Consider the following 24,809-nt stretch of genomic DNA (forward strand, 5'->3'; position numbering starts at 1 on the left):
TACGGGGAGAACATACAAACTCCATACAGGCCATGGTCAGGAATTGAACTCATGACCCCAGTGCTGTGAGGCAGAAGTGCTAACCACTGAGCCACCGTGCTGCCCAGTTGTATGGGATATTGATAAAGACAATGAATAGATAGTACTACAGCGACGAGGTTCTTATGTTTATAAACTCCTAATTGGTGGGTTAGAGCTGGTGATAGTAAATGATAGTGAGTCAGATTATATGAATGAAAACGATATTGTGAAACTGGAGTATAATGACTGTATATTGGCTGAGATTACTAATATGTAATAAAGAGAATTAGTGGAAAATAAATGGATTGAACAAGTGAATGAATACATAGTACAGGTAAAGAAATCCTTGGATCCATGAAAAAAATAAAATGTGTGACAGATCAGCTCTTACCCGTTACATTTCGCCAAACATGGCTGTTTCTGTGTGTTCTGAGATTGAGAATAGGAAAACCTCCTGTCTTCAGTCTAGCGTTGCTCTATTACCCTTCTGTCCGGGGGGGTAAATGTATCAAGCTGCGAGTTTCCAGCGGGTTTGAAAAAGTGGAGATGTTGCTTATAGTAACCAATCATGTTCTAATTATCATTCATTTAATACATGCTACAAAATGACAGCTGGAATCTGATTGGTTGCTATAGGCAACATCTCCACTTTTTCAAACCCGCTGGAAACTCGCAGCTTGATACATTTACCTCCTAGTGTCTAACTTGTTTCCTATAGCTTGAATAGCGTATAACGCCACCTTCCATCCTTGCAGGGCTTCATCCGGTTGGACATGTCGGAATTCCAAGAGAAGCACGAGGTATGCGCAGCCCAACGTGCAGAGAGTAGACGATACGCACCGTCCTGGTACCCCAACATGTATAACACACAGTATTTACTCCACGCTCCCGCGTAGAGAATCTGGCACAGCGTGTAACGTACTCTGCCGGGTCTACAATGGGACGCAGAGATATCACAGTTATCAGAGGGACTGTAACCGCAGAGAATATCAGTATATCAGTAGCAGCTATTTATATAGCGCCACTAATTCCGCAGCGCTGTACAGAGAACTCATTCACATCAGTCCCTGCCCCATAGGAGCTTACAGTCTAAATTCCCTAACACACACACAGACAGACTAGGGTCAATTTTGATAGCAGCCAATTAACCTACCAGTATGTTTTTGGAGAGTGGGAGGAAACCGGAGCACCCGGAGGAAACCAACGCAAACACGGGGAGAACATACAAACTCCTTACAGATAAGGCCATAGTCGGGAATTGAACTCATGACCCCAGTGCTGTGAGGCAGAAGCGCTAACCACTGATCCAGAATTGCCACCTTTCTGCAGGTTGCCAAGTTCATCGGGTCTCCGCCCGGTTATGTCGGACACGAGGAAGGGGGCCAGTTGACCAAGAAGCTGAAGGAATGTCCGAACGCGGTGGTCCTGTTTGACGAGGTGGATAAGGCGCACCCGGATGTTCTCACCATCATGCTGCAGCTGTTTGATGAGGTGAGTGATTGTCTCCATTCCCAGCCTCTGCTGGGGCGTATCCCGTTGTCCCTAATTACCCATACATGGGGTTTCCTGGGGGCATCATGACACAAGCAGCCACGCGTTTCTCCTCTATATACAGCCTGTATTACATTCCCGGGAAGCTCTAATCTGCTTGTAGGCGTATGAGCAGCGCCCTCTTACCGCTGTGTCTGTCTGGAGGCGATGGGAATGTGGGCAGGGAGGTGGGGTAATGGAGCGTGAAAAGGTTCTCAGGTGGGGCGAAAGGGGCTATTTGAAGAGGAATAAGGGCAAAGGGGTGAATGGGGTGTGGAAACGTGGGCAGGGGGTGACGGGCGGTATTATCACTGCGTCCTGTATGTGAGGTCACTGCTGAGATCTGCTGTCCATGTGATTGGCTGGGACGTCAGTCAGGTGACAGTAAGCTTGTAATATGTGATGTACTAAATGTCCCTCTCACTGCGCCGTTAGACTCCTCACGTTGGATCTGAACCAGTGTCCTGTAAAATGTTTAGTCAGTATCACAGCAGACAAACGCCAGATCCCCGGTGTAGTTATTCTGAATATGAGATTTCGCTATGTCTCCTCTGGGGACGCTCTCCCCCCGTCTGCTAATAACACCTCATCCCTCATCCTCAGGAATAATATACTGATGCTCATTGCATAGATCTCAGCGCAGCAGCCAAATGTAAAATCAATTCCAGGAGCAGCATCTGACAATAAACGGGATGTTCAGCACCCAGTAAAGAGCCCTCATCTGTCACTGAGGACACGTTATTACAGTCTAATAATGGCGGCATGCTGATATACACAGCTCGGGCTAGACGGACACACGTGTGTTGTCCCTGGACTCTGCTTAAAGTCCATCTTAAGACATAAGATATTCTTTTCACACTGCTCTGGTTATTCTGGTAATGAGTTCAGAGTTGCTTTCTGCATGCTGTCGAGAGCTGTTATATTTCTGAGAGTTCGTGCAACGTCCTGAGTCACTGACTTATTAATAAATAGACGCCCCGTTGGCAGCTCCCTGATTACCGCTTCTGGTCGGGTGAGGATGAGTTTATACAGCTGATTTCTCCCACTTTTCACCCTCACAAGTTGCGTGTATGAAGTTTTAGCAGTGGGGAGTTATCATCCAGTAGCGAGGGGCAGTATTATACACCTCACTAAGTGCCATCACTGACCCTGTATTACATCCACAACCCTCCTGCACTGTTCTCTTCTCCCCGAAACACATCACAAGTTAGAAATATCGGTTGCACGTCTAGGATGAGCTTATTATAAGACGCCACAGCGTGCGCAGGGGATCTACAGCGCCCGACAGATGGTCATAGGCCGTACACGTCCAGTTCCTTAATGCCACCCGGGAAAGCAAAATAAGCCATAAAATCATCCTTCTTGTGGACACTAAGGAAAATTGATTCCACGTTAAAGTAGAATTTTCATCTCACGATCCCCGGCCGCCGTCCCTCCGGGCACCTCTGGGGATGATGAGGACAGAACACGGTATCAATCGCTGTCTGCGCCCTGATCGACTTTTACTTCTTTATTTCTTCTCCGACGGGAAAACGGTCATTATTTCTGCTCCGTCCAGAGAGTGGAGGTCTTGTTACCAGAAGTCACCGGGAGCAGTAACTATGTGTTATATTCATGTCCACAGAACAGAGATCCTTTATGTCCCCACTGGACCTGCAGCGTAGAAGTGTTTGATGAAGGTTCTGTGTGACCCGAAATGTTGCTGGCACAGTAGGGAAATTAAATATTTTCTGCTGTGGTCCAGTAATGCTGGTGGGATTTGGGGGGAGGGTGTGAAGTGGGGTACACGCATGTAAATGGACCAGTCTGTTCTGTATGACGTTTATTCAGGCCATAAAACGCACCCCATGTTTTCCAGAAGAAGGGAGAATGGATCTCCTCCTGTTCCTGGCAGTGCCGGAGCCTCGGACGTACCCGGCAGTGGGCAGTAATCGGGCAGACTCCACGGGGATAATGACGCTTCTTTCCTCTCTAGGGCCGGCTGACTGATGGGAAGGGGAAAACCATTGAGTGTAAAGACGCCATCTTTATCATGACCTGTAATGTTGGCAGCGAGGAGATAGCCCAGCATGCTTTGCAGCTCAGACAGGAAGCCCAGGAATTGAAGAGGCACAGGTTGGCGGAGAACCTAGGTGAGATGACTGTTCTGTGATCCATCGTACAGCGCTGTCCAAACACCTGACTCTGCGGGGCCTGTGTGTAGGGTACATATGTACTGATAGGTGGCCATTATTATTATTATTATTATCATTATTATTATTATTATCATTATTATTATTATCATTATTATTATTATTATTATCATTATTATTATTATCATTATTATTATTATTATCATTATTATTATTATTATTATTATCATTATTATTATTAAGACTTCACTTGTGAGATCTGTGTATGTGTATATATAGATAGATAGATAGATAGATATATATATATATATATATATATATATATATATATAGATAGATAGATAGATAGATATAGATATATATATATACACACATACACAGATCTCACAAGTGAAGTCTTACTAATAATGATAATGACTATTTATATGTATGTGTATATATACATATGTTAAATGGTATTTTGATGGGTCCACGAAAATTCGGAGACTCAGCGCTGTAACACGCCTTGTAGCGACAGCTCTGATTGGACGACTGCCCAACCAGAAAGTGCTGAGGTATTAGCGGCAAAATGCAAAACTAACTCAGACAATGATTGGTCTCCAGCCCAATGACTGACTTATGGTCTGATGGACAATGGGGACTATTGTGTGATGTTTGGGGATAACCACCTCCCTTTACACAGCTATAGATGCCATGTCGTTTCCATGTATTGTATTGTACAGTCCTGTATGGTGGTTAAAGCTGTAAGGACACATAACATGGGTCATGATACCGGGCCGTGGTCACAGAACTGATTCATAGACACATTCTGCCTGCTGTACACTGCTGTGACACTGCTGTACACTGCTGTACACTGCTGTGACACTGCTGTACACTGCTGTGACACTGCTGGTTCTATAGCAGACATTTATATTATATCTGGTTCTAGGGTTAGATTATAAGTATTGATTCTAATTGCCATATTGCATTATATCTGGTTGGGATTATGACACTGCTGGCTCTGTTTATTATATATAAGTATGACTTGGCTGTAGGGTTGTATTATGGGTCTGACACTGCTGTGTTCCCTGATGTTTTACAGATGACATACAGATTGAGGAGAAGATCACCATTTCTAAACAGTTCAAGGACATCATTATCCGGCCCATACTTAAGGTTTGTTCCTCTACACCCTCCCTGCAATCATCCTTCAGGTTATCGATCTCCCTGGTACTCCTACATGGCACAGGGCAGATGAGGGGAATGTGCCGGGGGAGATCTACATTAGGGGTCTCTTTCACTAGATTCATGTGATTATAATCCAGTTCCAGGTCCTATGTCGGTCGTTGCCCCTGAGAGTCCACATCCGGTGTGCCGGCAGCGAGCTTCTCTCCCCATAACTGGCCTGTAGGTTTGGACGGCTCCCAGAGCTGCCGCAGTCTCTAACCGAAATCTGATTTCCCCCTCAATAAATGTACCTGGAATTAATTCCAGGCTGGTGTTGGAGAGTTCTGAGCTTAATGGGCATTTCATAGACACCACATTGATTCCTCTTACTCGGCGGTTCCACTTACAGCTGGGTTCATATGCCAGGATGGCACAGCTCGCAGTAACCCGTTATTGTCAGTGAGGGACTATTATCTGTGTTATCAGTCTGGTTACCCCATTGTCCCTGTGCTGTATGGAAGATTACATGATTCCTCACTGGCTGCATAGATTTCCAGTATTTTATTTTTTAATAATTAAAGCTGAAAACAAAAGAGGCTCTGACTACAGACTGCTGCTGGGGACCCTGCTCCTTCCACTATATAACTCTCAGTCTGTGGCTTCCTGCTGTCTCCATTCCCCTCCTCACATCATGTCACTGCCCCTGTCACATGCAGCCCTGTCCTCACTAACATATCACTCATCTCCTGATATACTCTGTGCTGCTGGGGGACCTTGCTCCTTCCACTATATAACTCTCAATCTATGGCTTCCTGCTGCCTCCATTCCCCTCCTCACATCATGTCACTGCCCTTGTCACATGCAGCTCTGTCCTCACTAACACATCACTCATCTCCTGATATACTCTGTGCTGCTGGGGGACCTTGCTCCTTCCACTATATAACTCTCAATCTATGGCTTCCTGCTGCCTCCATTCCCCTCCTCACATCATGTCACTGCCCCTGTCACATGCAGCCCTGTCCTCACTAACACATCACTCATCTCCTGATATACTCTGTGCTGCTGGGGACCCTGCTCCTTCCTCTATATAACTCTCAGTCTGTGGCTTCCTGCTGCCTCCATTCCCCTCCTCACATCATGTCACTGCCCCTGTCACATGCAGCCCTGTCCTCACTAACACATCACTCATCTCTTGATATACTCTGTGCTGCTGGGGATGCTGCTCCTTACACTATATAACTCTCAATCTATGGCTTCCTGCTGCCTCCATTCCCCTCCTCACATCATGTCACTGCCTCTGTCACATGCAGCCCTGTCCTCACTAACACATCACTCATCTCCTGATATACTCTGTGCTGCTGGAGGACCCTGCTCCTTCCACTATATAACTCTCAGTCTGTGGCTTCCTGCTGCCTCCATTCCCCTCCTGACATCATGTCACATGCAGCCCTGTCCTCACTAACACATCACTCATCTCCTGATATACTCTGTGCTGCTGGGGACCCTGCTCCTTCCACTATATAACTCTCAGTCTGTGACTTCCTGCTGCCTCCATTCCCCTCCTCACATCATGCCACTGCCCCTGTCATATGCAGCCCTGTCCTCACTGACACATCACCCATCTCCTGATATACTCTGTGCTGCTGGAGGACCCTGCTCCTTCCACTATATAACTCTCAGTCTGTGGCTTCCTGCTGCCTCCATTCCCCTTCTCACATCATGTCACTGCCCCTGTCACATGCAGCCCTGTCCTCACTAACACATCACTCATCTCCTGATATACTCTGTGCTGCTGGGGACCCTGCTCCTTCCACTATATAACTCTCAGTCTGTGACTTCCTGCTGCCTCCATTCCCCTCCTCACATCATGTCACTGCCCCTGTCATATGCAGCCCTGTCCTCACTGACACATCACCCATCTCCTGATATACTCTGTGCTGCTGGAGGACCCTGCTCCTTCCACTATATAACTCTCAGTCTGTGGCTTCCTGCTGCCTCCATTCCCCTTCTCACATCATGTCACTGCCCCTGTCACATGCAGCCCTGTCCTCACTAACACATCACTCATCGCCTGATATACTCTGTGCTGCTGGGGGACCCTGCTCCTTCCACTATATAACTCTCAGTCTGTGGCTTCCTGCTGCCTCCATTCCCCTACTCACATCATGTCACTGCCCCTGTCACATGCAGCCCTGTCCTCACTAACACATCACTCATCGCCTGATATACTCTGTGCTGCTGGGGGACCCTGCTCCTTCCACTATATAACTCTCAGTCTGTGACTTCCTGCTGCCTCCATTCCCCTCCTCACATCATGTCACTGCCCCTGTCACATGCAGCCCTGTCCTCACTAACACATCACTCATCTCCTGATATACTCTGTGCTGCTAGGGGACCCTGCTCCTTCCACTATATAACTCTCAGTCTGTGGCTTCCTGCTGCCTCCATTCCCCTCCTCACACCATGTCACTGCCCCTGTCACATGCAGCCCTGTCCTCACTAACACATCACTCACCGCCTGATATACTCTGTGCTGCTGGGGGACCCTGCTCCTTCCACTATATAACTCTCAGTCTGTGGCTTCAGTACATGATGTGGACATTCTGCTGTTGCTGTGATTATAACCTGGGTATACACAGACAGGTAATGAGGACTGATAGCATAAAATCTCAGACCTTTATTAAACTCACATTTAAAAAGAAAATATAACAGACGTATAAAAGTAGCGCAATAGTAAATATAAGACCCTGGTGTGTGTCCAGTATGAGGCGCTTTCCCCCATTTTGGTGAATCATCGGCACATACCTGAGCAATAACTGCACAGGTACCAGCACTGTGTCATTGAGCCATAGTCCTGTGTATACTGACCACCCAGCAGTTCCTGGTGGGGGGGACGCACACGTCACACTGCTCACATCAGGTGGTCCTGGGTCCTGGTTTATACTTCTCCTGTAATTGTCTGTAAGGTCCAGCCTTAAGCTTAGTTATAGTATAGTTATTTGTGTATTACCATCCCCAGTATTGATCGCTGGTGAGAGTCCTGACATTGGGGGAGATCTCCTGGTCTGGACACATTGGGGAGGGGGTTATTATCTGAACACAGCAACCATCGGAACGTTCCGTCCATCGCCGGTCACTGCACATTGACAGTCATGGGGGTTGGCGTTTATTGTTCTGTGCAGGAACCCTTCGCCTGGTCTCCTGTACACACATGACTGGCACACGTCTCCCCCCCCCCCCCCCCCCCAGTGTATGACTCTGAGTATATCCAGATCCGCTCTGCCCAGCCGGATAATTCAGTTTAGCTGCATCTGCTGCTGTTGTCATAGCCCCAGAGACCGGCCTCCTGGAGGCTCCGAGCGGACAGCCTGTTCCTGATGGGATTACAGGAGAATGATGGATACATACAGGTCCTGTTCTCATTAACACACCACATACATGACACACGCAGAGCAAGGACAGACGTAGGCGGCTATATGATATGTACAGGAACTGGATAGAGATCTATAGATCTGTTGTACGCACACCGTGGCAGCGATTAGCATTGTGCTGAGGCCATGAGTTCTAATCTAACCACAACCTTATCTGTGTGGGTTTGTATGTTCTCTGCTCCGGTTCCCTCCCACATACATACTGCTGGGGTAATTATCTGCTGATAAAGATGGACCTGTGTGTGTGTGATGGGAAATAATAAAATGTACAACACTCTTTTGAAATGCAGAATCCGCATTGAAGTCACGTTACCGTCACGCTGTTCCCCGGCCTTTACAACCCATCCTGAATACTGCGGCCGGACTGGTCTTCCTCTCCCAGCGTTCGCTGGCTCCCCCATTACTTCCTGAATTCAGGCCAAGCATCCTCACCCGCGCCCCCCCCCCCCCCTTATACGTATAACGAGATGCACCCCAGCTCGTCCACTCCACTCAACCACCTACCTCTGCCTCTCTTCCCCCCTCATTAGATCCTCTCGCTCCCATCTACGAGACTTCTTTTGTGCTGCTCCCCACCTGTGGAACTGTCCCCCAATCTCCAAACCCACCTCCTCACTATTGCCGAACCTACCCTACCTCCATGTTCATCCGCAGCGCCCACTCATATCCTGTTTACTTCTACTGTGTCTGCCACCCCTCCCTCTAGATTGTAAGCTCTTATGAGCAGGGCCTTGCCTTACTCTACGTCTCTGTTTGCTCCATCTTTGTCCACCTTGAATGTTATGTTTTATGTTTTCTTCTGTGCATATGGAATGTGTACTTTGTATCCTTTGTGTTATTATATTATGTTTATCTATGTTTGTACGCTGACTGTCTGGGGCTGTGGAATTTTGAACACATGAATGGAGTTCTGCTCCATGCGTGTAGAAGGAATGCACATATGGGGCTAAATGGACCTGAATGATTGCATCAGGGATGATCTCTGTAACAATACAATCTAGTACCTAACGTTTTGGGCGCCTTTAATAGATTTTCCTATCTTGTCGTACACAGGCGCACTTCCGGAGGGACGAGTTCCTGGGGAGGATTAACGAGATCGTCTTTTTCCTGCCCTTCTGCCGCTCCGAGCTGTCTCAGCTGGTCTTAAAAGAACTAAACTCCTGGGCCAAAAAGGTAAAATAACTAAGCTGATGATACGATTTTCACATGCATGTCTAACAGGGCTGAGAATTAAGACCTCAATTTAGACAACTGACACGTGTAGGAAAGGACCACTGTCACCTGACAAGCCTATGTAATCTGTGGCATCTTTACTTGCCCTGGTCGGCTACTAGTACAGATATTTTGCTGTGTATAAGATGTTTTATTTACTCGTCCAGCGTCCTCTACAACGCGCAGTTCCCCTTTAACCCAAAACGAAGCGGTTTCTGCCAAGTTGTCTTCCAACCTTCACAGTGTTTCCAGATTTCTCTGAATGGCTGTTAAGGGACAAGTGATGGTCCCAGAGAATCTACTGTGAACCTGACCCAAAAATCGTGGGTTTCCATGACAACCAGAGGGTTTGAGCGTTCCCCGTGGAGCGGATAATAACCGTCCTGTGTCAGAGGACAGCTAGGAGGTTACAAGTGTGCTCCAGACACTCGCGGAAACCTTTTATAATAATAAGCAGCGTGTGTGTAAGAATGAGGCTTTGTCACCCGCTCTCCGCTGGTTAACACAAGGAGCGTTCCCATCTTCTTCTCAGTGTGCCCGTCCCTAAATATAGACACAGCTTGGTAATTACTGGAACAAGGCACCGCTAATTATTGTTATAATCTTTGGGTGGTCTTGTCAGTGGTAGAGATCAGTCCACAGTCATAATATGAGACTTGGGAGTCGGAGACTCTGCTTTGTTGCAGTATCCCCCAAATTCTCTTATAGCTCAATAACTTACAATGGTTTTTAAGAAGTAGAGGACCCCGATCTTCTTGCTGTTGCTGGGTTGTGCTACATCATTAGTAGCTCTTCCCTGTCTGACCCAGTGGCTGGCGGTCAGGGAGGTGGAGAAGTGTATGAGCCCATTTAGACCGGACCCGGGGTCTTGATCACTGAACCGCTCTGTCTGTGTGCTGCAGAGAGGTACATGGATCAGTGGGGAAGTGCGCCAGACTGGACATGAGGATATTGTCATTGTAAGATTGTCACCACTGGATGCGTGTGTGACGCAGGAGGGAGATGTCTCTGTTATGTGCTCTGGGATTAGATTGCCAGCTCTTGAGGAAACAGAGGTCAGTCTGTTGTTCAGTATCTCGGTGGTGGAGGGGTTAATCCTGGGTAGGTTCAGACAGATGACACTTGGTAATTGCTGGTGAACCAGAGGGATTATTACTCTCTGGGTGACCTGGGAGGGGGTCCTGGGGGCCCGGCTGATTAGCAGAGAATAGACTGTTGTGTTGGGCATTGTACAGACGTTTACCCTGCCCGGAACAGTGCTGTCATTCAGGGAGCGGACTACCGCCCATGGCTGTTATGTACAGTTATAGCTGTATTATACCGGGCACAGATTGTGGGGGCTCCGCCACTAAAACGTCATTACTTTGATAATGAAGTTTTAGTGACTCGGAGCGCCGCTCTCTGCGTCCTGCCGTTGCGCCGTGAGGATGGCGGTGGGTTACCCATGATGGGGGCAGGGCTGAAACTATGAACTCTATATTCTGTGCAGAACGTTGTGGGCGGGACACTTCAGTCGCCGTCATCTCCCACCTCCTGCTCCGCCCCTGTTAAATTACAGAATTAAAAATACATAAAGTCCATGCTCTGATCACTTCTCTTTTCATATTACATAACATTACTATAATGGGTGAGCAACAGTTACCCCAACCTGTGCCCTAATGCCCCCACCTCCTCGCCAGTATCTCATGCCCCACATGACCCCTTTTCACTTGTGATAATTGTGCCATGTGCGTAGAGAAGTCACATGACATGGTGATAGCAGAGAGCAGTACCAGTGATTGACAGTGGAGTTAGACAATGTAAGTGGTGGAGACGTTCTGCTGCGGCCCCACCTATAATAGTTATAAAGCACCGCATCTCCCCAGTGCAGAACAGACCAAGCAGTATAAGTAGCCGTTATAACCACTAGAATCTATGGTCCCAGGAGCTTACAGTCTAGAGCAATGTGGTGTGATCTACAGCAGGTACCCAGAATGAATAAAGACCTCTGTAGTCCGTACTTAACTGTGTAACATCTAAATCTTCTTTGTAGGAACTAATCTTTAACGTTTTTATGTAGAACTTTTTACGTATTATAATGACATCTCAAGTGTTATTATTCCTTCTTGTGAACAGTCTCCGTCCTGTATTCCTGCACTGCAGCGTCCGTAGTTCAGCGATGTCCTGTTTTTGACCAGAGACAGAGAATTAGGATTTGACAGGTTCCGCTGTCGCCTGCTTCGCCCCTCTTTTGGGATGACTGTGGCACCCGCTCCTTACACTCTCTCTTGTGTTTCTCCCCTCAGGCCAAACAGCGTCACGATATCACACTGCTCTGGGACCGCGACGTGATGGATGTACTGGCGGACGGATACAACGTACATTACGGCGCTCGCTCCATTAAACACGAGGTACCGCTGCTGCTGCTGTGTAATACAGGTTTAACAGTGTACTACAGATAGAGGAGATCTCGTTCCTGTTCTCCCTGTAGACGTACCATGAGCTTGACCTCTATCCTCTGTATTTATCATACATGACGATGGTCTATCCCTCAGGTGGAGAGACGGGTGGTCAACCAGCTGGCGGCCGCGTACGAGCAGGACCTCCTGCCGCAGGGCTGTACGCTGAAGATCACGGTGGAGGACTCGGACAAGCACCTACTGAAGGGCCCAGGGCCTGACCAGGACGAGGGTGAGGGAAATACGAAGGTGCCCCGTCTGCGGCTGGAAATAGTGGAGCAGGGCCGCAAGGGGCGGAAGCTGGACATCATGGAGCCGGCCTTGGAGAACATGTCATTCTCCTGAATAGTAGAACGTTCACCGAACGGAGGACTGAGGCACGGTGACTGTGGTGTAGGGTCACTGGGGTGGGGACAGAGGACCTCTGTTTGGGGGCATTATATCATTGTGGCCTATAGCGCTACCCTCTGGTGGAAGCTGGAAGTGTTATGAGACAAGGTGACCGGTATCAGGGGTTGTGGGGGGGTCTGTGGCTGGTGCTGGGACGAGGTTGTTATGTTTAGGTTATACGCTCCTCGGACATATGACACGGATACGGTAATTGTCTCAGTTTCTTTTCTCCATGTTAAACATAAATCACTTTGAGTTAAAACACCGACATTTCACGTCATAAAGGAGATGGACACAATGGTGTATTCTGTATATAAGGGATCACTTGCTGCCGACTCGATGCTGCATAACATCCCCCACCTCCCCATCTAACAGCAGAAGTGTCAGATGTGTAGGACTCTGTCCCTCCATCCACTTGTATCCAGGGGGTCCTATTGTGTCTGTAACAAGGCACACTACCCTCCCACATAGTTATACAAACCCCCCCCAAATAGCTGCACGTCCCCCACACAGGAAGGCAGCCTGTGATCACATTTAATAGACAGAGAGAAAAGTTGAAAACGGAGAGAAAAAGTGAAAACGGCTCTACGGCCAACTGTGTAGAAACATGTCCGCATCTAAATATCACGTCCGTCCTGCTGCGGATTTATAAACTAATCTGCTGAGAGGAAAACATTTTATTGTGTCGCAACATTTACCTGCACATGAAGAAAACCTACTGAGATTTATAGCCCGACACCGAGCAGTAGAAGTGGTACTGTGTAACAGACATACACAGAACATATACTGAGAATGAAATACACACAGGGAAGTTGTACTGTGCACCTCATACATACATACATACATACATATAAATAATAGATACTGAGAATAAAATACACACAGAAGAAGTGAAGTGGTACTGTGCATACATGCAGAATAAGAACAAGTACTTGGAGTGATTTATTAAGATAATCAGCACCAGGACGGAGTATCAGACTGGACATGAGAGGGCCTCTGATAATCATTAATTCTCGCCCCGCTGTCCATTAACCCCCTCCCCCGCCGTATAACCAGCGTCAGACGGACCCTTAGTCCGGATACAGAACTTAGGCAATAATTTGATTCTTCCCAGCTATTGTGGAGAACTGCAAGTCCCAGCATGTCACACCGTTACACGACAGGTTTCAGTACTTGATAACACCGGGGTGCAGAGTCCGTGTGTCCAGTGCCGACCGTATAATAATCTTATTCTGTTCTGAAATCTCCGCTTTCTATAAGAATGGTCAGTATTTAATACTGTGGTAACGGCAGCTACAGCCAGCGGCTTCGTTTGTTGGACCTAATCCCAAAACGTTTACACTGACATTACATCCAGGAAAGTATTAGATGGAAACATTATTATTTTCCCCCATTACTTTCCCATCCATTAATGTAACACAACTGCCCCATCAGCCGTTGTCAGTAATACCCCCCCCCCCCCCCCATCATTGTCTTCTCCCCCTGAGTTCAGGTGTCCTGCTGAGCCGCTGATTCACCAGCAAACAACCCAAATTACATTACAATGTTAATTCTCCACCAGCTGCAGACCCCAGACCCCAGTTTAAGCAAATGAGTTAAACGCTGCTTTACCATTGCACTAACATGATTGTCACAGGCAGTCCTTGACTGAAAAGCTAACAATCCAGTTACGGCAGGTTTCAGAGGCTTATTATACATTTCATCCACTCTACAGTGGGTTGAGGATCTGGAATATACAATTTATGAGAATAAAAGAAATTCAGATTCTATTTCTTGTTTTACAAAGTCTGAAATTGTATTTTTCTAACACTGTGATAGTTATTTCAATTATATAAAAATGCAGGAAATCCGCGCAAAGGTCTGTGTGACATTTAATGTCCACGGTGACATTTAATCCGAGGTGACTCCCGGCGTTTACCAGAACCTGTGTTGTTAGAATCTCTATATTAGGAATAAAAGCGGACGACGTATTTGCTCTTAAAGAACAATAATAATATGTTTTAGGGACCTTATGTGGAGATCACAGGTTTACCCAACAAATCCCCCAAATGTTTTGTTTGGACACAACCCGCTGTTGTGTAGAATAAGCTGGATGAGGATGTGTGATATATAACTTATAATGATATTGCATCATCCTCTCATCCTGCAGAGGTCAGTACTGGTATTTCCAGGGTTCAGCTGTCTCATAGGTGCATGTAAATCTATATAAACCTGGGCATCTAATCCCCCTTGTCCAAACAGAGGACCCTCAATGCCCCGAGACCGGTCCTTAGTGAGGAGATAGTGAATGATGTTACGTATTGTTCTATGTACAGGAGCCCAGAGCTCTTCCCTTATCAATGACCAGTGTTATAATAATGGTTTGGGATTCAACAACTTTCCACCAACTTCACATTAATTCTGGAACATTTTCCCAGGCTCAGGAGACGTAAGGAAGATCGGGTGTTATTAATGGTCACATACAGAGGAACTTAATGCAGAACATGGTACGGAGAGTACTGATGTGCTGTATCCCCCCAACTATGTCAGCGTCGCACAAGTGACTCCATTAAATATATTAATCCCAGATACACCCGATACCTGTGAGGTTTAGAAGATCCAGCGATGTCCGTCCTGTGGGCTGATGTTGTTTAGCGCGGTTGTTTTGGGTATCGGACACTGCTGTGCAGCTCTGGCACTGTACACACATTTTGTGTTACCTTCTCTGCAGATGTTGGCTGTTCAGATACAAACTGGCATCTTGGTGATGATGTCACCGGGGAGAGACACTTTTAGATGTTTACAGTGGATGATGGGAGTTGTAGTTTGCGGCCACGATTGCTCACAGAGGTGTTCTGTCACCGTGAATCCCCCTTCTCCCGCTACAGCGGCATTGTGAAAAGAGAAAACTGGTTTTGGAACTTTCCAGTGTTTCTGGGATCACAATAATAAAAGAATAATATAAACAAATGATGATTATAATAATACAAGATAAGCTGATTACATGGGCAAATATTCACTTTATTACTAATAATTAAAGGTTGAATTATTCTTTAATTGATTGGGGTACAGCGCAGTGTAATGAATCCACTATTTTAGTGAATAAACCCTAAAAATGTATAAAAAAACCAAAGTAAAACCATATTACACCGGATCCTATAACTTCTCTCCATTACCAGCCTGGCGACGTACAGTGATGTTCAGGTACTCTGAAAAGCTGTGTCACACGTAAGAGCTTACAATCTATGGTGCTGCGACATATAATTCTAAACCTACCATTATATTACTGCGCTGGTGGTTGTCCGTCGGTACCGCACACATGGTGCATAATGACGTTATTTGGGTTTGTACCTGTGACATCGCCGAGAGGTCCCACACAACGAGCCGTGCGCCCCCACCACGCAGGAATGTGGGCCGTCTGCTCCCAGAATATATAAATAAATAATAGAAAGGCCCCAGATTGTTTTATTTGTTTTTAATTGTGTTGCAGGAAGGAGCTGGCCGGTGCCTGTGAGCAAACAGCAGCACGGGTTAGAGGGCTCCTTGTGACAGATCAAATAGATGTGGCAGCCGGGGCCGCCCCAGAAACAATAAGCCAGGCAGCGTCCAGAGGGGAGAAACCTCAGCCTGTGACGGGAGCAATTCAATTAGCGGCAGCCCTTAGCCCCGTGCGGGGGGGGGGGTAATGTGATTATCCAGGCTGCAGAGAGCAGACCCAACGTGCTCTGCACATACAGACAATGGCAGAGCGGCTGCGTCACACACAAGTGCTCTGTATTATACATATCCCATATATTGTTCCTCCATGATGCGCGTACTCTGTATTATGACACACATCCCGTTCTCTATATTATTATACATCGCACACACACTGTAGTATTACACACTCTGTATTATTACACATATCCCATACTCTATATTATTACACATTGCACACACTCTAGTATTACACACTCTGTATATTTCCCCATCACTGCATTAAATCGGGACCTTCCTGCCTAGATTGGGACAGTTGGGAGTTGCGCCGTCAGTCCTTGGTTCCTTCGGCGGGTGGATGTCTCAGGTCAGGTCATGTGACAGATCAGGTCCATGGTTCCTGTGTATCGGTGAGACAGTCCGGTCAAGGTGTCCAACGTCTCCCATCATCCTGTGTGAATCCACTTGTAGTTCTGTAAAACATCTCGATGGCTTCCAGCGACTCCTGCCTGGCTTCTTACGTTGCGCCTCCAGTTTGCGTTCGCTGATTTTATATAAAACATATTAAGGGACGAGAGCCGTAGAAATTGGTGGTAAATGTTTACAGAGATCATCCAACATCAGTTAAGAAACCAATATATACATCAGACTGGTCAAAGTTCTATTTGTTTAGGTTAAAATGTCTGGAACCATTGACGTCTCGATTCCTCTGCTCTTGTTTACAAAGTCAGAACGCAAAGTAACCATTTTGTTGAGTAAATGTTATTATAAAATGTATTTCCACATAAGGATGTAATCGCAGAGGAAGCCATATTTTAGATTAGGGCAGCACAGTGGCCTAGTGGTTAGCACTTCTGCCTCACAGCACTGGGGTCATGAGTTTGATTCCCAACCATGGCCTTATCTGTGTGGAGTTTGTAAGTTCTCCCTGTGTTTGCGTGGGTTTCCTCCGGGTGCTCCGGTTTCCTCCCACACTCCAAAAACATACTGGTAGGTTAATTGGCTGCTAACAAAATTGACCCTAGTCTGTCTGTCTGTGTGTGTATGTTAGGGAATTTAGACTGTAAGCTCCAATGGGGCAGGGACTGATGTGAATGAGTTCTCTGTACAGCGCTGCGGAATTAGTGGCGCTATATAAATAAATGATGATATTTTAACCCGACATTGCCGCTTTAAATTAACATTGATAGAGGTTGTGATGACGTGATAGTATACTGCCGGAGAGCTGCCCATTCGGAATAAGTTGCGGTCAGCCTGCTAGTGCGATCGGAGATCTGCAGCGTCGGTTAAGTCTGTTTATATTGAAATTGTTATTTGCTCAATTCAGATTTTATTAGTCGGCCTCCTCTGTGTCGGAATTTTCAGCATCTTTAAAGTGTATCCAACCCTGTGAGACACTGTAGGAGCCACTCGTAGCCTAAAATGGACAAGATGAAGCATTTTGTAAGCCCTCATGTTATGGAAGGTTTTACATGACTGGAGACAGGAAGTAAAGACAGCATTAGTGAAATATCTGGTGTAATTACAGATGGTGTTCTCTGCAGCAATACACAATTATCAGGGTAACATTGATATTTCAGGTCAGTTCAGGGCATGATCTGCAGAGCTCTGATTCAGTGACAAACTCTATATTATAATATATCGCAAAGTATTCCACTATTTATCCCAATAATGAGAGTGAGTGACCCCGATCCTATAACAGCGAAGGCGGTTTTATCCCTCATCATAGCGACAAAATGAGAGTTATTGTCCGACATGCGGGTCAATGTGACATCATTAGGAAGCGTGGAAAACAAGCAATACTGATTATGTAAGAATTTATTTTAATGAACAATAACTACGCACTACTCACATATGTTAGAGTCGTGGGGTGAATTTGTTTTTTCAAACTGGTTAACCATGTGCCAGGTACAGAAGATCTGTAACCTGAGGAAGTCGGTGTAGAAACAGATTTCACTGATTCAAAACCTCCCAACTAATTTTGCTAGTTTTAAGCCAAAGTAAGAAACCTGCAAAAATTAACTAGTACTCAGATTCATCCCATGAACTTAGAGTTTAATAACTCTTCCGGCTCCACCTGTTTGGAACAAGCTGAGTGGATGTTGACGTTTAAGTTCCACACTAAGGGCCTGATTAATTAAGGATCTTAAATGAAGAGGATCCTTATTTCAGTCTCCTGGACAAAACCATGTTACATTGCAAGGGGTGCAAATTAGTGTTCTGTTTTGCACATAAGTTAAATACTGACTGTTTTTTCATGTAACTGTCACGAATACTCACCTCTCCTCGTTCCCCCGCCGCTCCGTCGGACCCGGAAGCCGCACTTCCGGGTTCGGCGGTCACGTGATCGCTACCTAGGGCGGTCACGTGATTCTACCCAAGGGCGGGGAATTCAAATGGGACACACTATAAAAACATAGCTCTGACACTTGGTGAGTGTCAGAGCAACTTACCTGTTCCTGGCTCCTGATTCCAGTGTCCTCCTCGTTCCTGCTTCCTGTGTGTTTGATCTTCTGTGTACCGAACCTGCTTGCTGACCTCCCAGATTGCCTGTGCCCCTGACCCGGATTGCCTCGCGCTCCTTTCTCTATACGTTATCTGCCTTCCTGTGTACCGACCCGGCCAGCTGACCACCCTCCTGTTCTGGTGACCCGTGTACCGATCCGGTTTGTTTGACTCCGAGACTGCTTCCTGATTCTGTCTGCATTGTCTGCCTGTGTACCGACCCGGCCTGTCCGACTACTCTCATCTTGCTCCTACTCCGCTGTACTACATCTTGGGGCAAACCTGAGGACCGCGACCTGCGACTCCTGGCAGCAAAGACCAGCCCGCCTTGCGGCGGTTCTTGGTGAATACCGGGGAGATCGTTAGACTCCGCACCTCAGGTAAGCCAGCGCTAATCAAGATTAGTAGTGAATCCAGTAAATCCGTTACAGTAACACAGACATATCAACTTTAAATTTCAGTGTACAAATGAGCTATCAAGTATTTGTGTGTTACATTGCACCCCTTGCAATGTACTATGGTTTTGTCCAGGAGACTGAAATAAGAATCCTTTTCATTTAAGATCCTTAATGAATCTAGAGATGAGCGGGCTCGGATTCCGCTAATCCGAGCCCACCCGAACAGTGCGGATCCGAACGGGATCCGAGCACTGTTCGGATATTTCCGGCGGGCAAAAAATTGAAAACGAGACTCTGTCGTCCAAGTCTCGCGTCGAATCTCGCAAGGGGTGGGAGGGAGGGCCCAGAACAATTCCATCTTGTACCTCTTTTTTTGGCATTATGTGCTCAAGCTACCTCGGTGCAACCTTTTGGCCTAAAAACAATATTGTGAGGTGTTCAGAATAGACTGGGAATTAGTGGAAATGATTGTTATTGAGGTTAATAATAGCGTAGGAGTGAAAAAAAAAACCACAAAACTGGTTTTTAGCACTTTTTATGGGTTTTTTCAAAATAAATCAGAATCCAAAACCTTAAATCCGAACCAAAACCTTTCGTCAGGTGTTTTGCGAAACCAATCTGAACCCAAAACCTCAAGCAAATCCGAATCCAAAACACAAAACAAGAGACACCAAAAGTGGCCAGTGCACATCCCTAAATGTATCAGGCCCTAAGTTCTCCCTGGATCGGTTTTATATCGCTCTTCTGAATGTTTAGAGTCAGTGGGTACATGATGGATTGATGACGGGAGGGTCCATGGACTGTATATGAAAGAATGTGGCTTCCGAGGCTGAAGGGGCAGAATCTGCAACTGGGACATTTCAGAGTTACTGGAAGATTTCAGTACAAACAACAAGCTGCAACGTTTACACAGTAAACAATGTTTTGCTGGAGGTAGCCTTTTATTGTAAAGAGCTGTGTTACCTGGGTGCCCAGGAGCTTTGATTAATGCAGATTATAGAGAGGGGCGATGGCCAGCCAACTTGTGGGAGCTGGTTCTAGTATTATAATACTCGATGCAACAAGCCCAACCCAATAGGTATATACACTGTTTATATAAACACAACACGTTCCAGGATAAGATGTGTCTACATGTAACACCTGCTGAAATAGAAGTGTTATCCTCTCTGCAGTCCTGCTCCGGTGCTTCTATACAAGGTCCCTCTGTCCTCAGCGGGACGCCACCTCTCAGTGTGGGCAGATGACGGTGCTGAGATGAGGGATGATCATTAATTTAGCCAGAAGAAAGAAATCAGTGTGGACGAGGGGCTTCCAGCCTCCTCCCACCCTTAATTGGCCAGTATTGATGATGCTGAACTTTAAGTAAAGTGTTAATGTCGAGGGTGATGTATATCTTGTATTTATTAGAATTTCATTGCAGAGCCGCCTGCGGGGCATGTGCAGAAGGGACTTCCCAGAGGATTAAAAATTCACTCTGAGATAGAGAAACCAGTGTGCTAGAGCTGGGCACGTAGGCTGGGACGTGGAACAATAACCCTGAATTCAGAGATGGGGCAGGTTCTAGGACTTGTGACATAGACTGGGATGTGGAATAATAACCCCCAGTACAGAGATGGGGCAGGTTCTAGGACTGGTCACATAGACTGGGACGTGGAACAATAACCCCCAGTATCAGAGATGGGGCAGCTTCTAGGACTGGTCACATAGATTGGGATGTGGAACAATAACCCCCAGTATCAGAGATGGGGCAGGTTCTATGACTGGTCACATAGACTGGGATGTGGAACAATAACCCCCAGTATCAGAGATGGGGCAGGTTCTATGACTGGTCACATAGACTGGGATGTGGAACAATAACCCACAGTATCAGATGGGGCAGGTTCTAGGACTGTTCACATAGACTGGGATGTGGAACAATAACCCACAGTAGCAGAGATGGGGCAGGTTCTAGGACTGGTCACATAGACTGGGATGGTGAACAATAACCCCCAGTACAGAGATGGGGCAGGTTCTAGGACTGGTCACATAGACTGGGATGTGGAACAATAACCCCCAGTAGCAGAGATGGGGCAGGTTCTAGGACTGGTCACATAGATTGGGACATGGAACAATAATCCCCAGTAACAGAGATGGTGATGGGGCAGGTTCTAGGACTGGTATGAAGACATATTCTGTAGGGTCAGTTGGGTTTCTAAGCTGAGCACATTAGTTATAATTAACAAATCACAGCAAGTGCACTTACTTTTTACCAACGCGTTTCATGGGGAAGGCCCACTTATTCTCCTCGGGACAGGCCCAGAAAAATCAATCTGCGCCTCCGCTCAAAATGGGCCTGATGGAAATAGTGAATTGTCAAATTAAAATATAGCTTACACCCATTCTAGGACCACCCCCTTTATTCATTTACACTTTTACATTTAGCCTAATTTATAGCGTAATCATGAGAGTGAGGGGACATCAGGATTATATTTCTTCCATTTGGCAAATTTATGTGTTTGAGGGTGTAAAACATTAATATCTGAGGGCAGCTCCGCACCTACATATCACCCTGCCCTTATTTCCTGCCCCCCTACTGTCCAACCAATCTTCTATGCTAGAAGACCATCGTTCCCAGAAACAATGATTGAAGAGTCTGCCAGAAACTCGCCTCCCCTCTGTCATCCTCCCCAAAATCTAAATTCCAAGAATGAACCCTTCCTGAACTATAGCCTTCACCGCGGATAACAACATTACTTGTCTTACACATAAAAAGATTCACCCATGTGTGATAAGGGAACTGAGGATACAGACGCATGTGCATTAAATCCTGTCATACAGATGCAATTCCAATGTCAGCTAAGCACATGAAAATGCAAATCATTCTAAAATAAAGAACAACAACATTTGGGTTTTTAACAATCATTTAACTTGCTGTGTGTATTTTTCCATTTTAGTGTGCCTTTATTTCAATGGAAGTGCATTGTAAGAGACATTTCCACATGTGGTTGGCTTATGATGATGACTTTTTGTCTTAGAATCATAATTTAAAAAAAAAAAACAGATTGATCACACTTGTAAATCCATATAACCATATTAGATGTATACATAATTGAAGTGGTTAATATCCATTTTTACTTGGGATACATAAAAAAGGGGATAAGTGCATGTTATGCCAACATTGTGTTCCCATTGTATAAGTAACTAGTTAGTCCTATTTTCCCATGATCAGTGGATACAGTTTGCACACCTCACTGTAAGAAGAACACTAAGCCACACTCGCTCCTCTTGTTTCAGCAGTGCCCTCTTCCACATAGAATGTAAGCTCTCTAATGAGCAAGGTCCTCCATACCCTTTGTTTTCATGTCTGCATTTATTTTGCCTGCCTTGTATGTCCTGTTTTATGTATGTCCTTGTTTTATGTATGTCCTGTTTTCCCCACTGTATGGCGCTGCGGAGCACTGTGGCATGTTACAAATCTATGATAATAATAGAAGAGTCTAAGAGAGCTCAGAGGTGGGCAACCTCATTAATAAAGGGAATTGAAAGGTAGAGAGGTTAATAAAGAGAGGTTAGAAAATCTTAGATCCATGGTCAGTTGTATCTAAAATAAAGTTTATGTGACCAGGACCATACAGAAGCCATTAATGGAGGAAAGAAGAGGGGGAGGAGAAGCAATACAAGCCAAATACACCCATGTTTCTGGCTTACCCTGGATCTTCCCACCCTCTTAGAGACACTTCTCCATGAAACTCACTTGGTATTCTGCAGTCTTCCATGACCCCTTTCCCAGGATTCAATAGCCTTGAGTTTGTCTTATACCCATTAATGGGGGAAACAACATATCTATGTAGGCAACCGGCCAGCTCTTCAGACTTCCAACTGGAGATTCCCCCCAGTCCTTCAATTGAACAATAGGCGGCCAACGGCTGGTCTGCACGCACTTGTGAGCTGGTGCAGGACTCTCCGGCTTGTCCCTGGCGAACTCCTACTAGGCTCCTTTCTATCTAACTTTTTTTGTTTGTTTTTTTATGTTCTTATGCATGTATTCACCAGGCCAGTACCGCTCAGCTTCTCCAGCGATATTTTGTGATTTTTTTTTCACCATGATAATCCTATAGAAATCATACTTATCTTGATAAACACTTTGGTATTAAGGGGTGATTCCGGCGTTGGTTATTTTAAACCTGCCTCTCATTCCCGGACAATGTTTACGATGATGCTAATTGCGTAATTACGCTGCTTCCCACTGTTCACTGGAGCGGACGGTGCTTGGTTAAATGATTTGCGCCATCACAGCACCTCCACACCCACCTTGCAGACAGGTAAGCACCCTTGCGGGAGAAGTCTGTAGGGCCTCCTCCTAAATTAGGAGCCTCACAAACATCAAGGGGAGGAGGGAGACAACTATAAGTAACAGGAACAGGTTTTAAGAACAGTTCTAATATCGTTTTCATCCAAGAGGAATAAGGGGCTGGCTTTTATCGCCTTAATAAACGTCACCTGTCTGTGTCCTGATGTTTCCAGGACAGTCCTGTTTTTTACCACTGGTAATGTTATCTATGAATTCTTTGTATAAATCCAGATAGGGAAAATTAGTGGGAATCGGATGGCACTTGGGAAGACAGAGAATGAAATGTCACGTTACTGATCCTACATCCGCCTTCTATTTAAATATATAAATATAGATATATATTTTCATCAGAGCCGCTACTTCTCCAGACTGTTGTTTTATGTTTATATTTGTGTCTTGTAATGTAGACTATTCTACAAGCAATATTTACAATTTATGGAATTGCATAAAGCAGACGATGACGGCTGACACTACAGAGGTGTCATAAATATAAATCTGGAAATATGTGTCTGGAATTAGGAATAAAATAACACACATGTTGCTGGTTAATAATTGAAGAGGTTTATTCATGTGGCAGAATATTCTATGTGTATTTAGTGTTGTCGGATCGTCTATCTCTGGGTCCATGTCTAGGAGACATTGTGACTGCACAGATCTGTCCTGTAACCTGTCACTGCCAACAGCAGCTGCCTCCGGCGTAATCTCTCTCTAGACTTCATTTCACTCTATGCTGAGTGTCAGGGGACGGGAAACACAAACACAAGTCCCAGGTTTTGTGTTTAAGCCCAAAATTCGGCATCAGGCAATGACTTACTACTCTCCAAAGGATCTGATCCACCTATATATATATATAACACACGTCTACCTCAGTACTGTACAACCATCATCTACATCATTGAAACCACCTGGCTTGTATTGTAGGTCAAACCAGCTATGACCCGTTGAGGCATGGACTCCACATGATCTCTGAAGGTGTCCTGTGGTATCTGGCACCAAGACCTTAGCAGCAGATCCTATAAGTCCTGTAAGGCCACCTTCTTCTATTGATCAATGCTGCAGTTGTGGTGCTCTCTCACGTGACCATTGTAGGCACTTTTGGCGGTGGACAGAGGTCAACATGGGCTCTCTGACCGATCTCTGGTTACGCAGCCCCATACAGAGCAAGCTGCGATGTGTTGTGTGTTCTGAAGCCTTTCCATCATAGTCAGCATTAACTCTTTCAGCAATTTGTGCTACAGTAGCTCCTCTGTGGGATTGGACCAGACGGGCGCCTTCTCTATCCATCCGCATCAATGAGCCTTGGGGGCCCATGGACCTCTCACTGGTTCACCGGTTGTCCTTCTTTGGACCATTTTCTGTAGATACTAACCACTACATACCGGGAACACCACACAAGACCTATCGTTTTGGAGATGCTCTGACCCAGTCGTCTAGTCAGCACAATTTCGCTCTTGTCAATGTCGCTCAGATCCTCATGTTTGGCCATTTTTCCTGCTTCCAACACATCAATATATCTGCACCCACTGGCAAAGGGTATACAGTGAAATGTCTCAGGCACTCGCGCTTACTGTACTCCCACCCAGCTTGTCACCGCACCAATA

At 46.0% G+C, this 24,809-nt stretch overlaps 1 protein-coding gene across 1 annotated transcript in view; it reads left to right on the forward strand.

Moving 5' to 3' along the window:
• Positions 1-14,069, forward strand: part of CLPB (ClpB family mitochondrial disaggregase) — a 71,402-nt gene extending 57,333 nt beyond the window's left edge. The window contains exons 10-16 of the mRNA XM_075198349.1: positions 777-821; positions 1,351-1,512; positions 3,527-3,683; positions 4,765-4,838; positions 9,314-9,433; positions 11,758-11,862; positions 12,007-14,069. Of these exons, the coding sequence (XP_075054450.1) occupies positions 777-821; positions 1,351-1,512; positions 3,527-3,683; positions 4,765-4,838; positions 9,314-9,433; positions 11,758-11,862; positions 12,007-12,255 (912 nt within the window). The 3' untranslated portion in view covers positions 12,256-14,069. The remainder of the gene's footprint in view (positions 1-776; positions 822-1,350; positions 1,513-3,526; positions 3,684-4,764; positions 4,839-9,313; positions 9,434-11,757; positions 11,863-12,006) is intronic.
• Positions 14,070-24,809: the final 10,740 nt, after the last annotated feature.

This window comes from Mixophyes fleayi, chromosome 2 (assembly GCF_038048845.1).
Source record: "Mixophyes fleayi isolate aMixFle1 chromosome 2, aMixFle1.hap1, whole genome shotgun sequence".
In the NCBI taxonomy this organism is placed as follows: domain Eukaryota; kingdom Metazoa; phylum Chordata; class Amphibia; order Anura; family Limnodynastidae; genus Mixophyes; species Mixophyes fleayi.